This window comes from Mycetomoellerius zeteki, unplaced genomic scaffold (genome assembly GCF_001594055.1).
Source record: "Mycetomoellerius zeteki isolate Tzet28-1 unplaced genomic scaffold, Tzet1.0 scaffold35, whole genome shotgun sequence".
In the NCBI taxonomy this organism is placed as follows: domain Eukaryota; kingdom Metazoa; phylum Arthropoda; class Insecta; order Hymenoptera; family Formicidae; genus Mycetomoellerius; species Mycetomoellerius zeteki.
In genome coordinates, this window is record NW_017257338.1 from 369,383 (window position 1) to 389,896 (window position 20,514).

At 32.3% G+C, this 20,514-nt stretch overlaps 1 protein-coding gene across 1 annotated transcript in view; it reads right to left on the minus strand.

Moving 5' to 3' along the window:
* Nucleotides 1-20,514, minus strand: part of otp (orthopedia homeobox) — a 42,068-nt gene that overhangs the window by 2,026 nt on the left and 19,528 nt on the right. Inside the window, exons 4-5 of the mRNA XM_018452537.1 lie at nucleotides 5,368-5,542; nucleotides 3,582-3,746 (exon numbers count right to left, since the gene is read on the minus strand). Coding sequence (XP_018308039.1) covers nucleotides 3,582-3,746; nucleotides 5,368-5,542 — 340 coding nt within the window. The remainder of the gene's footprint in view (nucleotides 1-3,581; nucleotides 3,747-5,367; nucleotides 5,543-20,514) is intronic.

Sequence of the window (20,514 nt, forward strand, 5' to 3'; positions counted from 1 at the left end):
AGAGCGGTGTCCATCGCGATTCACCGCGCACAATCAATGAAGTTTGATTCTATGGGTACACCAAACGGACGACCGAGCCGAAGGCAAATGAAACTAAACGTGCGATACATATGCAATTTGGCACGTGTATTTCTATTTTTCAGAGTAAATACAGAGATCATCGGCATGTATCTCACTAAAATTTGAACTGTTGCACGAGTTACCAGCCGATTTTTATTCTCGAGTAAGGTTTTTACTCGAGTAAGGTAAATTGCGACTCGTGCACCACTCGCGGTATAGCGCGAGTTGACAATCGGGCGTTTTGGAACCCGATAATTTACATATTACCGAGATTTGTTTGCACCAGTCTGGCATGGTTCGCCACGAGAGAGTGAGAGAAAGAGAGAGACGTCAAATAGAACTTCTCCGATTAACTAGGAACCACACTATGCCGCGTTGTTGGGTTACATTGCGGTGCTAATCATCCATTGGTAACCAAAAAATAACGCTCTAGTCTAAAAGCTATTTGCTCTAAGTATTATCCGCGGATAAAAGCATGTAGCTGCGAGTCGAGACTGCGGACACAGGTTTACTTTAAAGCCGCGTTCGTACCAACGTGTTCGTGGGACGCCGATTTTTTTTCTCTTCTCGAGTGATAACGCTTGGTAATTGGCACCATGCAAACGTTACGCGTGTATGCACACGCACATATCGATATACGACTGCACAATCACCTTGCGAAATTATGTTACCGGATTTTTATCATAAGGACTTTATGAAAGTCCAATCCAATGTGAGATGTTAAATTTTGTAATCCTTGTATCAAATATATTAACAAATAATATTGTGTTACAAAGTTTCTTTTTCTCAACACCTGAATATTTTTTTACACTGTAATAATATAGATTCCCTTTCATTGTTTATGTGTACAATTTTAGGTAACATATTCAAATAATAAAATTTATTTGCAATATTTAATGTCCAAAAATTATATTCAATTACTAGTTTTCTGTTTCTTGAATGATGACTCTTAGATATTTTCAACTATGAAAATAGGTTATACGAGTGATGGTATATTATGTAGATATTACGAATTTGCGTTATTACATAAGAAATTCAAAGTATTTCTAAAAATTCAGGAGTTTCTAAAAATTGAAGAGTGATGAAATTTTTGATAAGCATATTTGTCAGTGTATGAAGAAATACCTATTGTTCGTTCAGAAACACAAAGTGTTACTTAAGATTTGTTATTCAATGTAATTAATACATCCGATATTTTAAAAGAGAAATTTCAGTTCAGTAACATAATTACCACTGGTAAATCGGGATATTTCAAATCAATTTCAATATCTTGCCTTTTACCTAGCGCATGAATGACCTATTTGTTGAAAGATTTTGATAAGCTCGTGAACAGAATTCGTAATCGCATTGATTAGATCCATTTTCAGGGTTGATGACCTGTATTATTACATAGCAAATACCAATACGAATAAATCTATTTAAGCCAGTATGTATTTCATGAAAACGGCGTTCTCTTACACCGTCTTTTTTTAAATGCGGGTTTTTTGCTGAAGAATAAAAAAGTAAAAAGGTAAAAAAAATATTCTGTGGCGATGAGATTCCTTTTTTTATTATCGGTTTTCTTATTATCTATGTCGTGCAAATTCATTATTCCATACAATTTAAGCGCTGAAGTCTGATTTATCTAAAAAAGATCGCCAGATTATCATTCAAAGCTCTGATTTACGCTTTAATCTTACGTAGACATTCCGAGTTTGAACAATGAACAAGGGTTTAACGAAGATCTCATCCTGTGTTTAACAGTATCATGTTACAAAATTATAACAATAACTACCGTCTCAGAATCTTCGAATCTTAGTATTAAAATCCATTCCAGGGAGATTATTGAAGAGTACCTACATCAACGTTACTTTACAAAGGGCACATGCGTTTTGAATGAAATCTTGTTTTCACACTATAATATGAAATCTTGTGTGGAAGTTGACAGTCGAAATGCGCTGAATAGCAATTTCCGTGAAAGAAGAAATTTCACACGCGATTTATCCCCTTGAGCATAATATCTTTGAGGATACAAGGTCCCCGGGTGAGGTGAAGCGTAACTCAACCAAGACAGGTTGCATCGAGATGTTATGGTAAACATACAGCGAAAGATCTCGCACCTAGGTGTGAGATCGGGCTTGAAGTTTGCCTGGGTAAATAGACGGGAGGATGGGGTTTATGTTTCTGTCTCAAATTCCTTACGTGCAGGCGCATAACCCCTTCGAACCTTAATGCACCGTAACGTTTAACGACTTCGTCAAAGAGACTTCCATGGCGCTGTTTGCACATCGTCTTTTAGAGGACCACGGTACCAAAAGTTTGGCAAGACGATTATCGGCACACGTATAAGCGGTCGGGTTGACGGGAACGTTAAGATTCTTCTGGGTGTGCCTATTCGCATTCGCACATGTGTCGCCAACTCAGCACCGATCCACGCTACTTGAATAAGCAACGATGAAAAACGTCGGGACATGCAAAACGTTACGTTCGCTCAGCTCGTCTGCGGGAGTAGCAAAGTGTGATCGTAAAATGCTTTTCACATCTAGACAATCTTTCTACGTATTCTGAAATTTACTTTTGAGAGGACCGTAAATGACGAAAGACACAATAGAGATGCAATGATCAAATTGATATTAAGGATATTTCTAACAAGACATATTAAACACTTGCGAGAAAAGTGACACAAGTAAAAAATATAGAATTGTTCTGGAAAGAAGAAAGAAAAAATGTTAAAACTAATTATTTATGATAATTAAATTCATAATGTTAAATTATACTTTGCAATTTAAATTATTTTCAATTATTATTTATATATAGATCGTTACTGTTTCTACTCAATATGTCGTTAATTTAATTAAAACAATGGCGTTAAATAATTTAACTCAAGAAAATATATTGAATTTAACTCACTTTAGTTTATTATTTATTAGGCATAAATATGGACGTTATTAACTATAAAATTAAGTAATTCAGTTATAGAAATGGATTGATTTACATTTTGACATACATGGAAGCGAACATGGAAGTTAATAATGGCAAAATGTTATTGAACTTAAAAGATTAGGTTGATGTCATTGATTCTTTGATATCTAGCAGTGTATTAATATAATTGTTAATCACAAGTTTACTAGAGCTAATCACAAATTGCTTGTTTCAAGTTTCAAATCTAAAAGCAATATTAATTCTGTTATAATGTTATGTTATATCTATTATGCATACCTCTAAAAACTACTTTTATTTTAATTTTATATTATTTTTTTGTTTTTTGAATTCTTTTCTATTTGAATTTAACTTGTATCATTTTTCCTAATAAAGATTGATGAATTTAGAATACAATCCAAACATAAAACAAAATCTAAAAGATTTCGAACTTGTGGCACTTTTTTTTGCAAGGATGCGATTGATCCCCATTCTAAACTGCAGCGTCAATTATTTTTACAATAATTATAATAGACGAAAGTATATTTTGCCAAATCATGTTTTCGGGTATCTGCTATGATAACAAACTCCTGTACTTCTCGCTAATGCTCGTGATAACTTACTGATAGAATTGAGTCCGTAGTTGGTATGGTAGACGGATTGCGATGGGCTGTTGATCGGCAGCCCGGAGTTGCCGAGACTAAGGCTGGAACCTAAACTTCCCGTACTTTGTTGACCGAGTTGCCCAAAGCCACTCATCGTCATGCCGCTTTGCAATTGTCCGAGACCTACGGAGCAGATGAGCACAATTAAATACACAAGGGGCAATTAATGCAAGGTTACGTGACGCGAGGGGATCACAAAGAAACGAAAAGGATCGGTTAGTTATCGGTGTCATTGTCGGTACAACCGTCGGTGAACAACTGTGGCACCGATAATACGCAGTAAGTAATTTCAGCTGTCTCAGCCAGTGGACGGGCAAAATTAAATTAGGAGGCGAGCATCGTCGAGACTTCGTCTACGAGAATTGGTGTTTCCTTCTCATGTTGCTTCTTCTCCCGTTAGCGCGTGAACGAGATGCTAATCATATCGCGCTTTAAATGACATGACGAATCGTGTGCAATTTGCATAGACGCGGATAATATGCTTCGATTAAATCGTGAACCAAACGTGCCTACGTCTTTGAGGATTTCTTTGTTACACTTGCGTTCTAATCTCGGCATTACTTCATCTTTTAAAATAAAATTAATTGTAACATACATGCAGCATATATGTATATAAAATGAAAATATATTTGGAAACTAAGTAGATTAAAAATCTAAAAGTTTAGATTAATTGCGTGTAAACTGTTGTACATTAAATTACCTATAAAAAAATAATTATGAATTTTTCAGATACGTCGTTAACATTTTGAGAAATGTTTAAAGTCGACGGTCTCATTGATTATATATTAAATTATATATAAAATAACTACGAATTTCAAATATGAACATTTTGAGAAATATTTAAAGTCGACGGGTTTCATTATGATTGCACATTAAATTATATAAAATAATTAGGAATTTCAAATACGTCGTTAACATTTTGAAAAATATTTCACTGATTTCATTGATCACTAACGTAAAAGAGTAAAATTTCTTGACGCTTGAACATAATTATTTATTTATACACATTTAAATATTCATACTCTTTCAAAACTATTTGATTTGCAAAAATGAAAGAGATGATTGCAAAAGTGTAATATCGACTTTATTTAATTTCTCTTTCTCTTCTCATTGTCAGTTTTCTATGAATTATCAAAATAAATTGTGTAAGTATTTCATAAGACAGCGGATCAATTTAAAATGTCTAACTAGAACACGTTAATGAAGAAATGCGAAAAATACGCAAGCAGACTAAGACATTATATTTTTTTCTCTATACATTTGTAACGCATTATTGTAACGCATTACTAATGTAACGCATTATTTATAATTTCGGATTTATAAAATAAAGCAAACAAAATAAAAAAAAGAATGATACTATGAAAAATAAGTAGTTTTGTGTAAATATATAAAGTATTTAACTAACATAGCAATCTACTAACATTGCAGTATATATTGTATGTTATGTATTATAGAATACCATCAATACTTTATTAGTAATGTGACATACGAAATTGATAGCTGCTACGGAAATAACTGTCGGAGAAGACAGTTTTTTAAAGCATTTCAGGAAATTCTGATATAAATCCTCATTTTTAAACATGCACGGTGATAAATATCGAGTCCTTGTGAGTAATAATGCAGGCGATCGAAAGAGCGTTTCCTGTCCTGGCCAAGCAACGTAAGCAGATAGATAATTTCTTTCTTTCTTTTTTATCTTGCGTTTCTTGGTTACGGTTAGTGATAAAAGCTATTGATATCTGACCTGTCCCCATTCCCCATCTGTCCGCAGGAGTATGAAACATTCCGGTGCACAAGTCGGAGGTCATCGGTCCGAAGGGAGGCAAGCCGTGCGACGGTAGCAGCGATCCCGAAGACCGGAACACGTTGGTTGTCTTCTTGCGCTTCTTCCATTTCGCTCTCCGGTTTTGAAACCATACCTATAGACATACACAAGAATTGTTATTAACAATCCGTTGGAAGAAGTATAATAATTTTTAAAACTCTAAAGCAGCGTGAAAAACATTTCAACCTTTTCCAAATTGCGATATACTAAATAACGAGCTAAATTTCTCGAGATACACACTATTCAATTCATATAATGTTAAATTATATCTAATTTGAGTCATTTTTAACCATTTCTATAAGTCGCCACTGCTCTTACTCAATATGACATTAATTTAACTCAAATAATGAAGTGTTAAACAACTCAATTTAAAAAATGTATTAAATTTGACTCATACACACAAATTTAGTTTATTATTTACTAAGTGCATACGTTAATATAGGTGTTTTTTTTTAATCAACTATAGAAATGGATTAATTTACGTTTTGACACTTGGAAATTAAAAATAACAAAATATTATTTAACTCAAGGGATTAGGTTACCATTTATCCCTTAATATGTAACAGTGTATCTAACAGAACATCATTAGGTGTATAAGCTTCAGCGCTTAGCATAGATCTTTCATCAAATATTGTTAATACATGCAGGAATAAAAAGTAAAGTTCTAAAATTTTCATTTTTTATTTTATCGTTTTAAAAGTGATTCTATCGCAATGATATCGTTTTGGTCAAAACGATAATAAATACAATATAATTTAAACAATTTTCACAATTTTTAAAACATTTATTATTTTGAGCTTTTTACTCACTTTTTTATTCATTTCTAAATTTTACTAATCTTCTTTCAAAATTTTTGTTGCACATTTGGAGACTTTTTGTGGTGTACCAATGTGTCATGGCACATCGGTTGAAAAATACCCTGCTCTAGAAAAAATATTAAAACTTCGTATTTTTGGTCACATTCGTTCATATATAAATAATGTTTCTTACATTTTCACCAACGATATTTTTTATTTTTTATTTTTACCAAATTGAAACTAATTAGAAAAATTAATAAGTCTCGATCTCATTCATCATTGAGTAAAAGAAAATTATTGAGTTAATTATTATTCTTTCTACACGATATTTTTGTTTCTGACGTGATCAAAAATCGCATCTCCGACAATTTCTTTGCCCGCCCTCTCCCCCGCGATAAATTTTTTTTTCTCAACAGGACGCAACCAAATCCAACCATTGCGATGGTAAGGTGTCCCTCGGTGTTACGACAATATCTTCGACCCCACCGCGGGTAGCTATTAGCCGACGTTATGAGCTGTTGATTCTGGCCACGTAGTGGCCCCCTAAGCTGCCGGGGTCCCGGGGACTTGATTTATTGATATCGCATGCAAAGCCCGCCTCTGTGTTCTCCGATATACCTACCCTCGCCCTATCTCGCCACTACCACCACCGCCACCACCACCACCAGTACCAACGTACCACCACCAGTACTACTATTGCACCAGTCTCTCTCACTCTCTCTCGCTTCTATCCTTCTCCGCAGACTATAGTCCCTTTTCTGGCACGGTAGCTCGCACTATAGCCATCTCATATGTGCCTATAAATTAGTACTTTAGCATTAGAGCGCGGGATGCGCGCTTGCGCCACCATACGCACCCGTACATACCATACCACACACGCACGGTAGCGAGACATACACGGAGAAGAGTAGCACGGCAAAGACCGAGAGGGGTGGCGGTTCGAGGGGTAGGAACACCCTACGCTAACATACGAGGATTATACGAATCTAATTGGATATATGGGATTTACACGCTCTAGTATATATATCTCAGGCATTGCAACGAAGCGATCGTTGCATTCTTACGCAAAGATCCGTTAATATCTAGCACAAGATTTCGGATCGATACACGACAGGATGTCAGCATCTTTAATTCATCATGCTGTCGCTTGAAAACTTAACAGTTTCGATTCATTAATTTTGCATATATTATGTAGTTTCATAACCGTTGACGTCTTCATCAGTGAAGCGATTACTATTGTTTTTTAAATTTTTATCGGATTATGATAATGCACGTATAACAACTTAGTTCTGTAGCATTATAATAAACGACTACGTGGAATTTAGTGATTACTGGTGATTTTAAATGACTTGATGTAAATCTGTTTATCTTTATTTCTAATCCTTTCTTATACGTACTGACTTATCTTTCTTAATTTTTAATTGAATACGAACAATGATGTCATTTTTGGCTAAATTAACGTTTATCGTTCCGTGATATTTGTCGGAGGCTCGTAACAGCTGGCGGGTCTCTTGACTCTCAAGGATGGACGCTCGTGACGAGAGAATGGCATTAGAGCTGGGTGGTGTTAAGTGCATTGGGACCGAATCAGCGTCTATATATCAGTCAATGGCGTAGAATCGAATGCTCTCCTCCATCTCCATAAAATTCACTACATCCTTATAAAGGTGGATATGTCTACGATTTCGCATATGTGAATGCACATTTCTCTTAGGTGACATCACATTTGTAACTTTAGACACGAATATACGATGGTTTGATGAAAAAATTCGCAAAATTTTTAAACATTTCAGATATTTATGCGTAATTGCAAAATTGTCCAATATAATTTAACGCATTTATCTAACGTATGTTTAACATTACAGATGCTTGATCGCATATTAAAATTCTCGTTTTACAAAATTTTACTACCATAAATATTTAACAATTAGATATTAAGCTAATTCAAAGCTTAGTTAAAATTTAAAAGTTACATTTACTAATTGTTATGGTATATTAGCAATACAGGTTTCAATTCTTCATACATTTTAAAATGTTTCTTCTTAAAATGATTTTACAATCAAAAATATTTTAATTTATTTACTATTAAGTCTTTTTCGTGTATAATAGAATGTGTAGCTATCTTTGTTCCTAAATAAATAGATCAAATAGAATAAATTAAATGTATGAATAAATATAAATATTAGATTCAAATAAAGCATATTTATTAATTTATATTCAAAATATCTAAGACAATTATAATTTTATTATAAGTGCTTTCATCCCCTGATTTCAGCTTTGTTTTTCATTTCTTAATAAAAATTTTTCTTAAAATTCTTCATATAATTTTCAGAATTTTTATGTAAATTTCAGGATTTATGTACAATTTTATAATTTTTTAGAAAAATTCTCAAATTTTTATACGAATAGGAACATTTTTTTAAAGTTGCTGAGAAAGTCTATATCTTTTCTAAAGTTTTTTCTATATATGTACGTGAATTTTGAAATACTGTAAGATTTTTAACACCTTAAACATCACAATGAGAATAATACTGTTAAATTCATAATGTCAAATTATGTATATCCATTTAAGTTATTTTTAATCATTTCTATAAGTCGCCACTGCTTCTATTCAATATGTCGTTAATTTTAATAAAACAGTTGAATTGAAAAATTTAATTCAAAAAATGTATTAAGGTCAAATTTAGTTTATTATTTACTAAAGTGCATATATTAATATAGATTTTGAAATTAACCACATAAATAAATTGATTTATATTTTGGCACACATAAAAGTTAAAAATAATAAAATGATACTTAACTTAAGGATATGAGTTATTGTTGCTCCTTTGATATCTATAAACAATGCACTTTCGGATACAGCATACCTAACCCAATTCAATTGCATGTAACTTTCATTATAAAAATGATATTATAATCAATTTTTTTTAAATCAAAATGCTAGATATTAAGGAATATAATGGTATTAAGTAGACGTATGTATTTTTATTAATAAAGAAGTTATTAATAATGGAAAAACATTTAAAAAAAGGAAAAGCCGGGTATGCCATAACAGATGTTTGAGGGTTAAGATTTTTCAGTCTATAATTTCTTATGAAAACTTATAAAATCTGAAAAATTTAAGGTACTCTTTCGAAATCTTAATAAATTTAAATATAACAAATTCTTGAAAATACTATGAGATATTATACATTTTTTCACCAGAGTTCAATCTATACATATATTAGCAGAGCATCAAATAATACAAATATCAAAGATATTATATTATATATATATATATATAAATGTAAAGGTATCTTCAATTTTTCATGTTTTTAATACAATAAATTTTTTAAGTGTCTTCAAAATTTTCTAATTTTCACAAAATATATAATTTTCATCTACCAATTATATACTTATATTATTTTATTTTAAAGTAACCATGACGTGCAAGCTTTTAGCCGCTCTTTTCCGGAACCACGTCGTCTTTGCGTCGACGAATCGTCTCCTGACACGTCAATTTCACGGTAGAATTACGATGAAACCGCGACTAAAAGCCCGTGGATAATCCACCGTTACACGCCGATATGGTCCACATAGAAGAGGGAAAAAGCAGAGAGACTGCCTACGCGCAAATCGCGCATTATCACGTACACCCTCTATCCCGCGCACAGGTGCATCGAGCCTACACACATATGGCAGAACTTCCGTTAATTAACACTGGCGGATGCTAATGACTTCTGTTACGAAATAACAACGCACGAACGAGTGCTTTCGATGCGCGTGTCCGATACCGAAAAGCCGTGCAACCGATGAGTTCTTTGTACGTATATCTGAACCAAAGATTTACATTAGAGAACGATTGGAAATATCATAGCATGCAAACAAGTACACAAAATTTCGAATTTATATTTGCAATAAATTTACATGTTTAGTATCGTGATAATATCGTAGATAAATTAAAGTAATTTTAATACATCGAATGCATAAAAAATATAAAGAAAGATTTTATTCTATAGAATTTCGAATAATAAAGTCAACAGAAATAATTTTTAACGACGAAGAATAACGACAGCTAAAAATACATGGAATCTTCATAATTGCAATCAATCTAATGTCCATGCTTCCAAATACGTGACAGTTTCTTTTTGGAATTGAGTGAAATCGACAGCCTGAGTGCTTTATATACTGAAACTTTTAATCAATGTGATTGAAACAGTATAAAGATATGTTGAATTCACTTCATAATGTCATTAATCGAGCTTAAAATTTAGCTCTACGAGAAATGCAATCGTTTTATTTTTAGTTTTTTAAATATTAATTATGTCATAAAATTAAAGAATTTAATATTAATACACACACACACACACACACACACACACACACACACACACACACACACACACACACACATATATATAATGTAATATCAATATCACAAATATAATTCGTGTGTTTATTAAGGAATAATGAGTTATTAATTCTTTTAAAGTATTAAAATATAAAGAAACTGCAATTGCGCATAACAAATAATACTAAATGAATCAATATAAAAAAAGATTAACTTTGAATATAGTACTTTTTTATTATATGTAACAACAAATATTATTATGAGCTTCATTAGTAAGACTTTTATTTAATATATAAGGTATCTCCAAAAAAAGGTCATAGACTTTAAAGTCATATAGAATGATAAAAGATAAAAAAAAATTCTAATAAATTCTAAACATAGGTTCGAAAACGAATGATTGCTAAGATATCTCTTGGTCTTTGTTTAAATAATAAAACATCGGAATTCTATAGAATAAACAAACATGATTTCGATCAAATCTGATAAATTCACTGTTTTTTTGGACGAGGCGCAATCTCATACTAAATTACGCCTCAAAAATTTACTTAGAAATCGGCCCGAAGTTTGTAAACAAAGATCAAGAGATATCGTGACAACCGTTTTTGACAAACCTATATTTATTAGGATTTCTTGGCTTATATTTTGTTGTTCTGAATGTTCTTAAAGTCTGTAACCTTAAATAATTAAAAGAACCTGATAGATTAAATAATGGAACCAAATTTATTTCAGCAGAAAATAGTTTATTCTTTATGTAAAAATTGTATTTTAATAAAAAAAGATAAACATTGATTCTCAATCAAGAAGAAATTTTTCTTGTAGTTATCATCTTTAACATTAAACATTTAAAGAGAGAAAGAGAAAAAATATTTAGCTATTACATACGACCCATTTTTGTGACACTGTGAAATACATACTAAACGATTTTACAAAAGAATTTATCAAAATTTCGATTACGACAATATTTCACAAACATGTCAATATATTAAAACATTGTATTCTAAGGAACATATTTATTTGCTACAATAACGATACATCTTAAAAATTATGATTTTTTTAGTTACTTGCAGAAAAGAGTGGTAGCATAAGAATAAAAAGAAAAAAACATACTTAAAAATTACATACTTTTATTCTTCTTACAATCAGTTAATACATCAAAATATATTGTATTTCAAAATTAAAGTTAATTTAGTGTAACATTTTAATAAATAAAAGCATTCAAATTTATTTTCTGGAAAACTTAATTTTTTTAATGTTGTAACAAATGAGCGATATGTATTATTATGTATTCAAACATGTCTTGTCAAACATGTATTAATGAACGATATTCGGTTGATGAATGATAACCAATAGGTGCTTCATTGTGAGTGAGTAAATCAGAGAAGGGTATTCGAAGAGGAACAACTGGCATGAATTGTAGTTGAACACACCTTTCGATGACTAAGATGCCCTGACTGACGCCTTTTCGTAAGATATAAGCGCTCTGGCGAAGAGCGAACCGGCGCGGCGGGTCAATTAGGAACATTGCTTTTTAAAAATTGATCAATCACTGCTTCGTCGGCGCGGGGGCGCGTGCGCCATGGCAGCTGTTCCCAGGAAGCACCTGGGATCAGGATGAGGGTGGATACGGACGTTGCTGGTTTCATAAAATCGACATCGACTCTCCTAGTAATCCGGCTGCTCGAGATCGCGGGCGGATTTCGAGTTGTACGAGTTGTATTGCGAAATATGGTTTTGGTAAAAATTCAGACATACATATATATGTATTTCAGTAATGCCACAGAACATATGACAGCTAAACATTTTTCATTTTTTCATAAAACCTGCATCTCTTCATAAATCTTTAATGTTTAAAATAATAAACTAAAAACAGTTTCTTAGTGATTGAGAATAAATTAAAAATAAAACAAATCAAATAAATCAATAGTAAAACAATTTTAAAAGTAAAAAAAAAGAGTAAATCATTTACCTTTTTATTAAAGAAAGATTTTTCTCTTATTAAGTTACAATTTTCATTTATTTGTGTTATTTATATTAATTTATCAATACAAATTTTATATAAAATACATTCTATATATTCTTATTGTTATAAATTCTATTTAATGAAAATATCTTAATATCTTAAAACCTGTATTTAGAGAGAATGTGATACGCTTATTTATATTTAGTGCACATTTTCTCTTCCTGCATGATAAAAATCGCCATAAATTTACCCGCCAACATTTTTACACGAGAGGCTTATGCAAAATTTACATGACAGACTATTTACATTTATAATTTGCTGTTCATTAATTTCAGAATCAAGTAATTCCGTTCATTAAATGATTTATTTTCCATCGTTGAACGTGTATTTGTGATGTAATGGTAGTATACACAATCGATATTTCAATAACGATAATGCATTATCAAATCGTATAGATTTTCAATAGAGTTGCAAAATTTTACAGGAAGACGATACGAATTTTTATCAATGATATAAACAAATTTTTATTATCATCCTGTTAATGATGCTTTTAATTTTATTCATAAGAGATTGTAATTATATTTTTATTTACATTTTTAAATTAATAATAAAAACATTTTTATTTAATATCTTTAAAATAATAATTAATTCACAACTATATTTTTATTATTATACACACACACACACACACACATATATATATATGTATAATGTATTTCATTAAAAAACGGGATCTAAAAATGTTTCATTCATCTCAGGTGGGATTAGTTTGATCAAATCAAAGCATAATGCTTCACAGAAACATTTCCACACCGACAAAAGATCATAGCAGACGGTGAGGATCGCGATTTTCAAGAAGCGACCTTTTCTATTTCTTTTCGTCGATCGCGAATGGCTTAGTTTAACTCCGGAGGAGCCCTCGAGTCTTCAAGGGGAGGCAAGAAAGGTGGCAAGAAGCAAGCATTGGCCAGGCAAGAGTGGTTTGAGGTTAGGGTGAGGTTTAGGGGGTGAGGAAGAGGTAGCGAGACCTCGTAAAGGGGGTTTCAGCAGGCGCTGATATAAATTGAGCTTGCCATCAAGGCAAGCGGCGGGATCTGCCCGAGGCCACAAGATATATAGGAGTAGCTTTCAGCACGCTATTGAAGAATAGTCCGACTCACTTCGCGGAAAAACGCCTCGAATCGCCACGAAACGAGATAACGTTTCTCTTTCGTGATTCCGCTCGGGATGGGAGAAGCTTTTCGCGATGAAATCTTGATTCACTGTCTCAAATAGCCGATTTACGGGATTAATATTTTGCAATGGTACAACAAGGTAATAGTTCTTAATTCGATAAATCTACATTATCGCGTATTAAATATTTAATTAACTAAATATTAAATTATTAACAATAATGAGAATGAAGATGTTCAACCCAATTAAGCGAAGAAGGTTATTCATCGAGAATTTTGGTACCTAATATATTGCGTGAATTTTTTATAATTATATTATCATTGGTACTAATTTTTTCAATAAGCACGATCAATTGCAATCATTATTACTTTTACATAGATCAAAAAGAAGAAAAAAAGAATTTGATAGAAAAAATATTTACATAAAAGATTAATAAAAGATAAATAAACATTAAGGTCTCTTAATAAGAGAAAAAAAACATTAAGATCTTTTATATTATTTTATAAGACCTTTTATAAATTAAGATTATTATAAATTCATAATTTGTTTCCGATCGCTAATAATAAATTTCTGTTTTATATTGTATTTTCTATACACTTAAATATTTCATCTTCACAAAATTATTGATAAAAGCATTAATACTTTATCGAAGCTCTATTTTATATTCCTTAGCATTATTTATAGTTCAAGTGAAATCTTTTTATAATTAACATATTTTCGTGAGTCAACGAAAGAACGTGCGTTGGATGGACCAGGTGGTGATAAATTTAATGAAAATAAATACTACATAAGTTGTGTTTGCAGGATGTGACCCTGATTGATGACGGTGGTCGGGAGACGGAGTCTGAGGGTAGCAAGACGCATTACCCGGACCGCCTACTGTTTCATGTTGCATTGCGCCATCAGAAGAGAGATTTTCGCTATGCCATTAGTGAATCACCTGACTTTTAACGTAGAATTAAAAATCGGTCACTTTGCTTAACAACACATACTATTATGACACGTCTATATTATATAATATGAATATTGCACATTAATATGGTACATATTGTTATTTCGAATAACACGAACACATTACCCTAATACTTTATTCGAGGGACGTTCTGGCGAACGTTCTTAGGACATAGAGATCCTCTGAATGTTCTTTGGAATGACTCTTGGAGATCTGTGCTATTAGGGTAATGACACTGATTTAGAAGATTTCTGCTTCTTAACACTTAAACGATAATTCTTATGTATTCTTAGTTGTTTAAAAAGGTTCTACCATGTACAAATTTTAAGAAATCAGCTTTCTAAAACATTTAAAGTGAATCTCACTCTGAAGAGTAAAATGTGTCACTCTTAAAGGTTGAAAATTGAACCACCCTTTTTCAAGACCGATTCAATTTCCACTCTTTAGAATGAGATTCTATTCCAAAGAATTTACAGAAAGACTTTACGTTTAAAAATCTCTTTAAATTTAAACAATTTACAATTTTTCTTTTACTTTACACAGTAAGATACATAAGAATTATCATACTCAGATACTGAAAATTTTATATAAATCAGTATCATTTTTTTATCGTAAACATTGCTAATAAACTTTATTATCTTAATTCACTTAAGATTGAACACATAAACAGCTTATATCATTATATTTCACATATTGTAAAAGGTTAAATTTCTTAAATATATATTCTATACAGCACACATATATTATATTATAAATATATGTTATAAGAAATATATACATGAATAAAATATATACATATATTACAAACTTGTATTATTATATAAGAAATTCAAAGTGGAATTTCTAAAAATTAAAAGGTAATGGAATTTTTGGAAAATTATATCCTTTTTCCAGTATAAAAAATCTTACAAACATTACTTGTTGAAAAACAAAAATTGATTAAAATTTGTTTCTCTCTGTGTTATCTTTATACAAAAATTTCTAGATATGCAAAATTTATAGAAGAAACAGTACTGTTTTACATTTCGAATGTTATTACTGAGAAAATAACTATCTCATTAGCACGAACATGGAAAATAAGTGGCGCAAATGTAATTGAAGATTCGAAAAATTTATCATGGCAAGAAGAGAAACGCAAGCAGTTTCCTCTAGAGCACATAATCTCATAAAGGATTTGACGCGAAACACGACGATAAAATGCATACTCGGTGCTCTCACATGCACCTCGGCCATAAACTTGATCCATTTATACTTTATTATTATTTCACGGGCGCAATATCGCCGGCTTACGATACATGTCGTCAAATTAGCTCGAATTGCTCGTGGAACTGGATTTACTTGTTGGGATAAACTTGCTCGCAAAAGTCTATATGGCATCATACGTTTACGAAAAAGCTACATATCAATCCATTTTCCTCGATCGTATCCTTCGCGGGTATCTTCGTAATCTCTCTTATCTTGATGAATACATTACATTGTGTATTAAATTGTTCATATTAACTTCATATATTGTTTTTGTTTCTGAAATAATAAGCGATATATATTATAATGTGTTCCAGAAATATGTCCTTACTACCAATTTTACTCGGACTATTTTTATCTGTAATCGAATTTTTATTCTTACATTAAATATTGGAAATTATTTATATAATTTATCTGTGATAATAATAATATAATAATAATATATACATACATAATGTATAATATTACAAATTATATTATTATTATTATTATTAATATATTGTGTTGTTGTATTACACTCTCAATAATATGAATTCTTCTATTAAACTGTACGATTATTTAACATTTTTTAAGTTCTTATGAAATTAATTTTTTACAATTCATGTATGCATATTTAATTCTCACAATCAATTTTTTTCATTAATCCATGTGAACCTATGGATTTTCGCTGCTTTGAAATTATTCAGTATTGCAGATGTCATAACAAAATGGGCGTTAGATGATGCTCCCTCGGGTCATCGCGGCGACACAATTTATCCATCGAGAACCCTAATGCCCTTCCGCGGGCCTGTTACCTCGCACGTCTACACGGGGATGCTTTTCTCCCCGACCTTGTTACATACGCGCGCATCCGTATGCGTGTAACGCGTTTCGTGCCGTACCCTACACGCGATATTTTTCGGGCGGCGACACGTAAGAGCTAATATCGCGGCCTATGCATATTTATACGGCATTAAAAATCACCCCTCCCTTAAAATGCATAGACCACTGCATAGCAGAGGCGCTGGATCTTCGTAGCGCGATGCTGAAGCGGCGGTGGCGAAGCGGGATTCGCGCACGCGTTTTATACTTTTACATCACTTGCCGAAGTTCCATTTCACACAAGGAAAAGCGAATCGGTTTATCATTGTGAATTTTATGAACATCATCACGCTCATAAATTGTTTCAAAATTTCAGAATGCTAATAAAGAGCAAAAAAAACAAATTTTTACATTTTATTTCAATGCAACCTTTGCTTGAGATATTTTGAAGAGCACAGAGCTATCGTGAAATAAGATCATAATACAAACAATTTTCTTATGCTACACTATCATTCTAACGATATCAATACTTCTTTTGCGTGTAATAAAAAGATCATAATAATTAATAAATTTTTGTATAAATTTATTTTAAGAGATACAAATAACTAGCGAAAGAGCTTTATTAAAATTGCTTCATTAAAATTGCCTTGTTTAAAATGAGCCCTTTGTATTTAAAATTTACATAGAAATAGGTATTATTAATCCTTCGGTGCCACTTCTAGACTGCGGTCCGATTCACGCTCATAACACTCATGAGCATCATTTGTCCTTGTTTAACATTTGATAAACAACAAAGATGAAAGGATTTAAAGAGCATTGTAAGCGTGAATCGCAGTCCTAGAATGCGTTACGCATGAGGCACATGATGCATTATTTGCCCTTGTTATTTACCAAATAATAAAGAAGGATAAAACGGTACACGCGCTTCATGTGCAACTCGGAACGCACCCCTAGTATGACATACCAAAAATTTTTTTTATTTTGCTATAATGCTGTAACGTTTTATTAATAAGGACATATACATTTGCTTGTTAGTTATTATCATCCCTTAATATGTGACGTTTCAATTGAAAAAAAATTGTTACAAAATATGTTCATTTTCATGCGATATTTTTATACATTGTAAATGTCCATGATATTGTGATAGATATGTATGACAAAACATAGAATGGCAGGATTAAGTATCTATATACTAATTGCAAGATTCGTTTCGACGGAATAAGACTCTTTTCCCTTATCTGTATTACTCGTCATATGAAGAGCAGAATTCCAAAATGCATTTTGTCCAAAATTTTATTTTTTTAGTTAGAGATGGCGTAGTGTTCAGTGTTGAAAGTCTTATATTATAAGTTACTCTAAGATGTTCAGAAAGCACTTTTTCATTGTTAATTTATATGCTGAAAAATCATAGACATTTCACTCTAAATTTTTGGGAGTAAAGTTTTACTGCTAAAGAGTGATAGTTACGCCAGTCCGACAGGAGTGAAATTTTCACTCTTAGAGAGTAAAGAATCATTCCAAATGGGAATCAATTTTCAATCTATGTGGAGAGTGAATAATTTCACTCTGCGAAGGGAGACTGAAAGGATTATGCCCAGTTTTATAGGGGAATTTGGATCCCGGATGAATAATTTTGAGACATGCCTAAAATTTTAAGGTATCAAAAGAGGATCAAAAATTCCATAAGCCTAACTTTGTAGGAGAGGTTTTTTGAGTGCTAGAACTATCTATTACGACAAAACTCGCTATTACGACCATGTACCACTAGTCTTATCCAATTTTACTTTTAGAGAGTTCCGATGAAGAAGCCGAAAAGAGATAAGGTCCATATGTATTGGTCACATTTCAATTAGGCAATTAAAACCTTTTGTTTCATATTTTGGGTGTCTCTCTCTCCTCTTCATCGATTAATATATATTACTTATAACTATTCATTTGAGGTCCAAAAAAGGTTTTAGTTGTCTTCATCAAGATTGGACATATTCCAGATATTAGATGATTCGAGAAATCGAATAAAACCAGTCCTACGTGGTACGTAATACATGGTCATAATAGCGAACTTTGAACAGCTGTAGCACTCAAGGGACTCATTTTACAAAGTTATGCACATGGAACTTTTTAATCCTTTTTTGATGTTCTGCAATCCTAGCTAGGTCTCAATGATGTTCATCCGAGGCCCAAATTAGGCATAATCCTTTTGCTTTGATAAATGTTAAGTTTCTCTCCCTACATATAATCTAAAAATTATTAGGCTTGTTCTACGTGTTTTTGCATAAAACGAACGAATATGGTAGAAAAAAGTGTCGCTCTGTCTCGCGAAGCGAGATATTAATCATTAAAGTTGACTTTTTAGGTTAGATTAAGAAATTCACTCCTTGCCAGACTGACGCAATTATCACTTTTCTTGGAGTGAAATTTCATTCCCAAAAATTTAGTGTGTTCGAAGTGCATTATGTTTTTTAACTAGAGACAAACAAAATGCATTTATTGTAACATTTTTAGCAATTGTTTAGTAATTTTGTTTAATATTTCATAGTCTACTGATTGGTATAGTGTTTTATTTTCTATAAAGTGCGTAATTTTCTTGTGTGCGAAGTTTCTTTCTTTTTCGTTCTCTGAAAATTACAAATTTTGGACAAAACGCATTTTGAAAATCATCTGCTCATATATTGTGATCCAATTCTATTTCTTATTGTTTAGATTTATTTTATATCATGTACATAAAATATCTATTTAATCTGTTGCGAGAATTTTTCTACGCAATGTGCGATCTACTGCAATCCCTGTGGAAGAAAGAAAGATTAAAGACTATTTGAAAGATGTTAGAAGAAAATGCCCAACTGTGCGACAACGTGACGATGATTTAACGCGACCCTCGTTCATGATCGAGAGTGATTCGCAGTATAGTAACTTGATGCACGAATGTTTGATGCATCGTCGTAAAACACTCGATTGCCGCGTACATATGTCCGGCCGTACGCCAAATGTGTATCCGTCCGCAAATGTGAACCGGCGATAGTTTATCGCTCGGAAATTTTACAGCTCAATATCGCATCTCGATCATATTCGACTTTCGATACCGCACGCGCGATACCGTAACTCCGCGTTAAAGGTATTGATTTTGCAATAAACGTCCTCGGACTCGCGTTTCTTTTGCGCACAGTCGACCGGCGGAATTATTGACTCTTTGCGGGACGATATTGCTCGAATCGGATATATTCCCTGGCGCGTAATTTCTCGTTCATAAAAGCTTATCGATAATGGCAAGAGCGATGTGACAAGGACGGTCCATCTTAATAAATAATTAACATTTTCAAAGGAATATTTTTCCAATCGCAAGCTGTCGACTCCGGGGATATTCAGCTCATTGAAACTTCTCCCTTTGAATCATAACATTTAAATGCAATAAATAGACGAAGACTTCCCGTTGACTTATATATAATCATAAATTAATCGTCATTCAGCACAATTTTTATTATTATTGTATAATAATAAAAATTAGATTGGAAAATTAATATTTGTCGTAATTATAAAATTCACAAATATGAAAACGTCACTTTTAAGTTGGAAAAAGCCGCGGTAAGTTCTCCGACAGGAGCAACGCGAAACCATTTCCCATTTCTCGGGGCAAGACAATAACGAACTACATTTATCCTCGCTGCAGTCACTTGCTTATCCCAAAGGACGGCCGAATGACATCGCCATTCATCCGGTTCCCGGGGGATACTTTGAAAGCAATACTCTGGCACCCGCTACCGTGGACGAGCTACCATCTCTCTCGTGGCATATGTGACTTCTGAAACTCGCGATA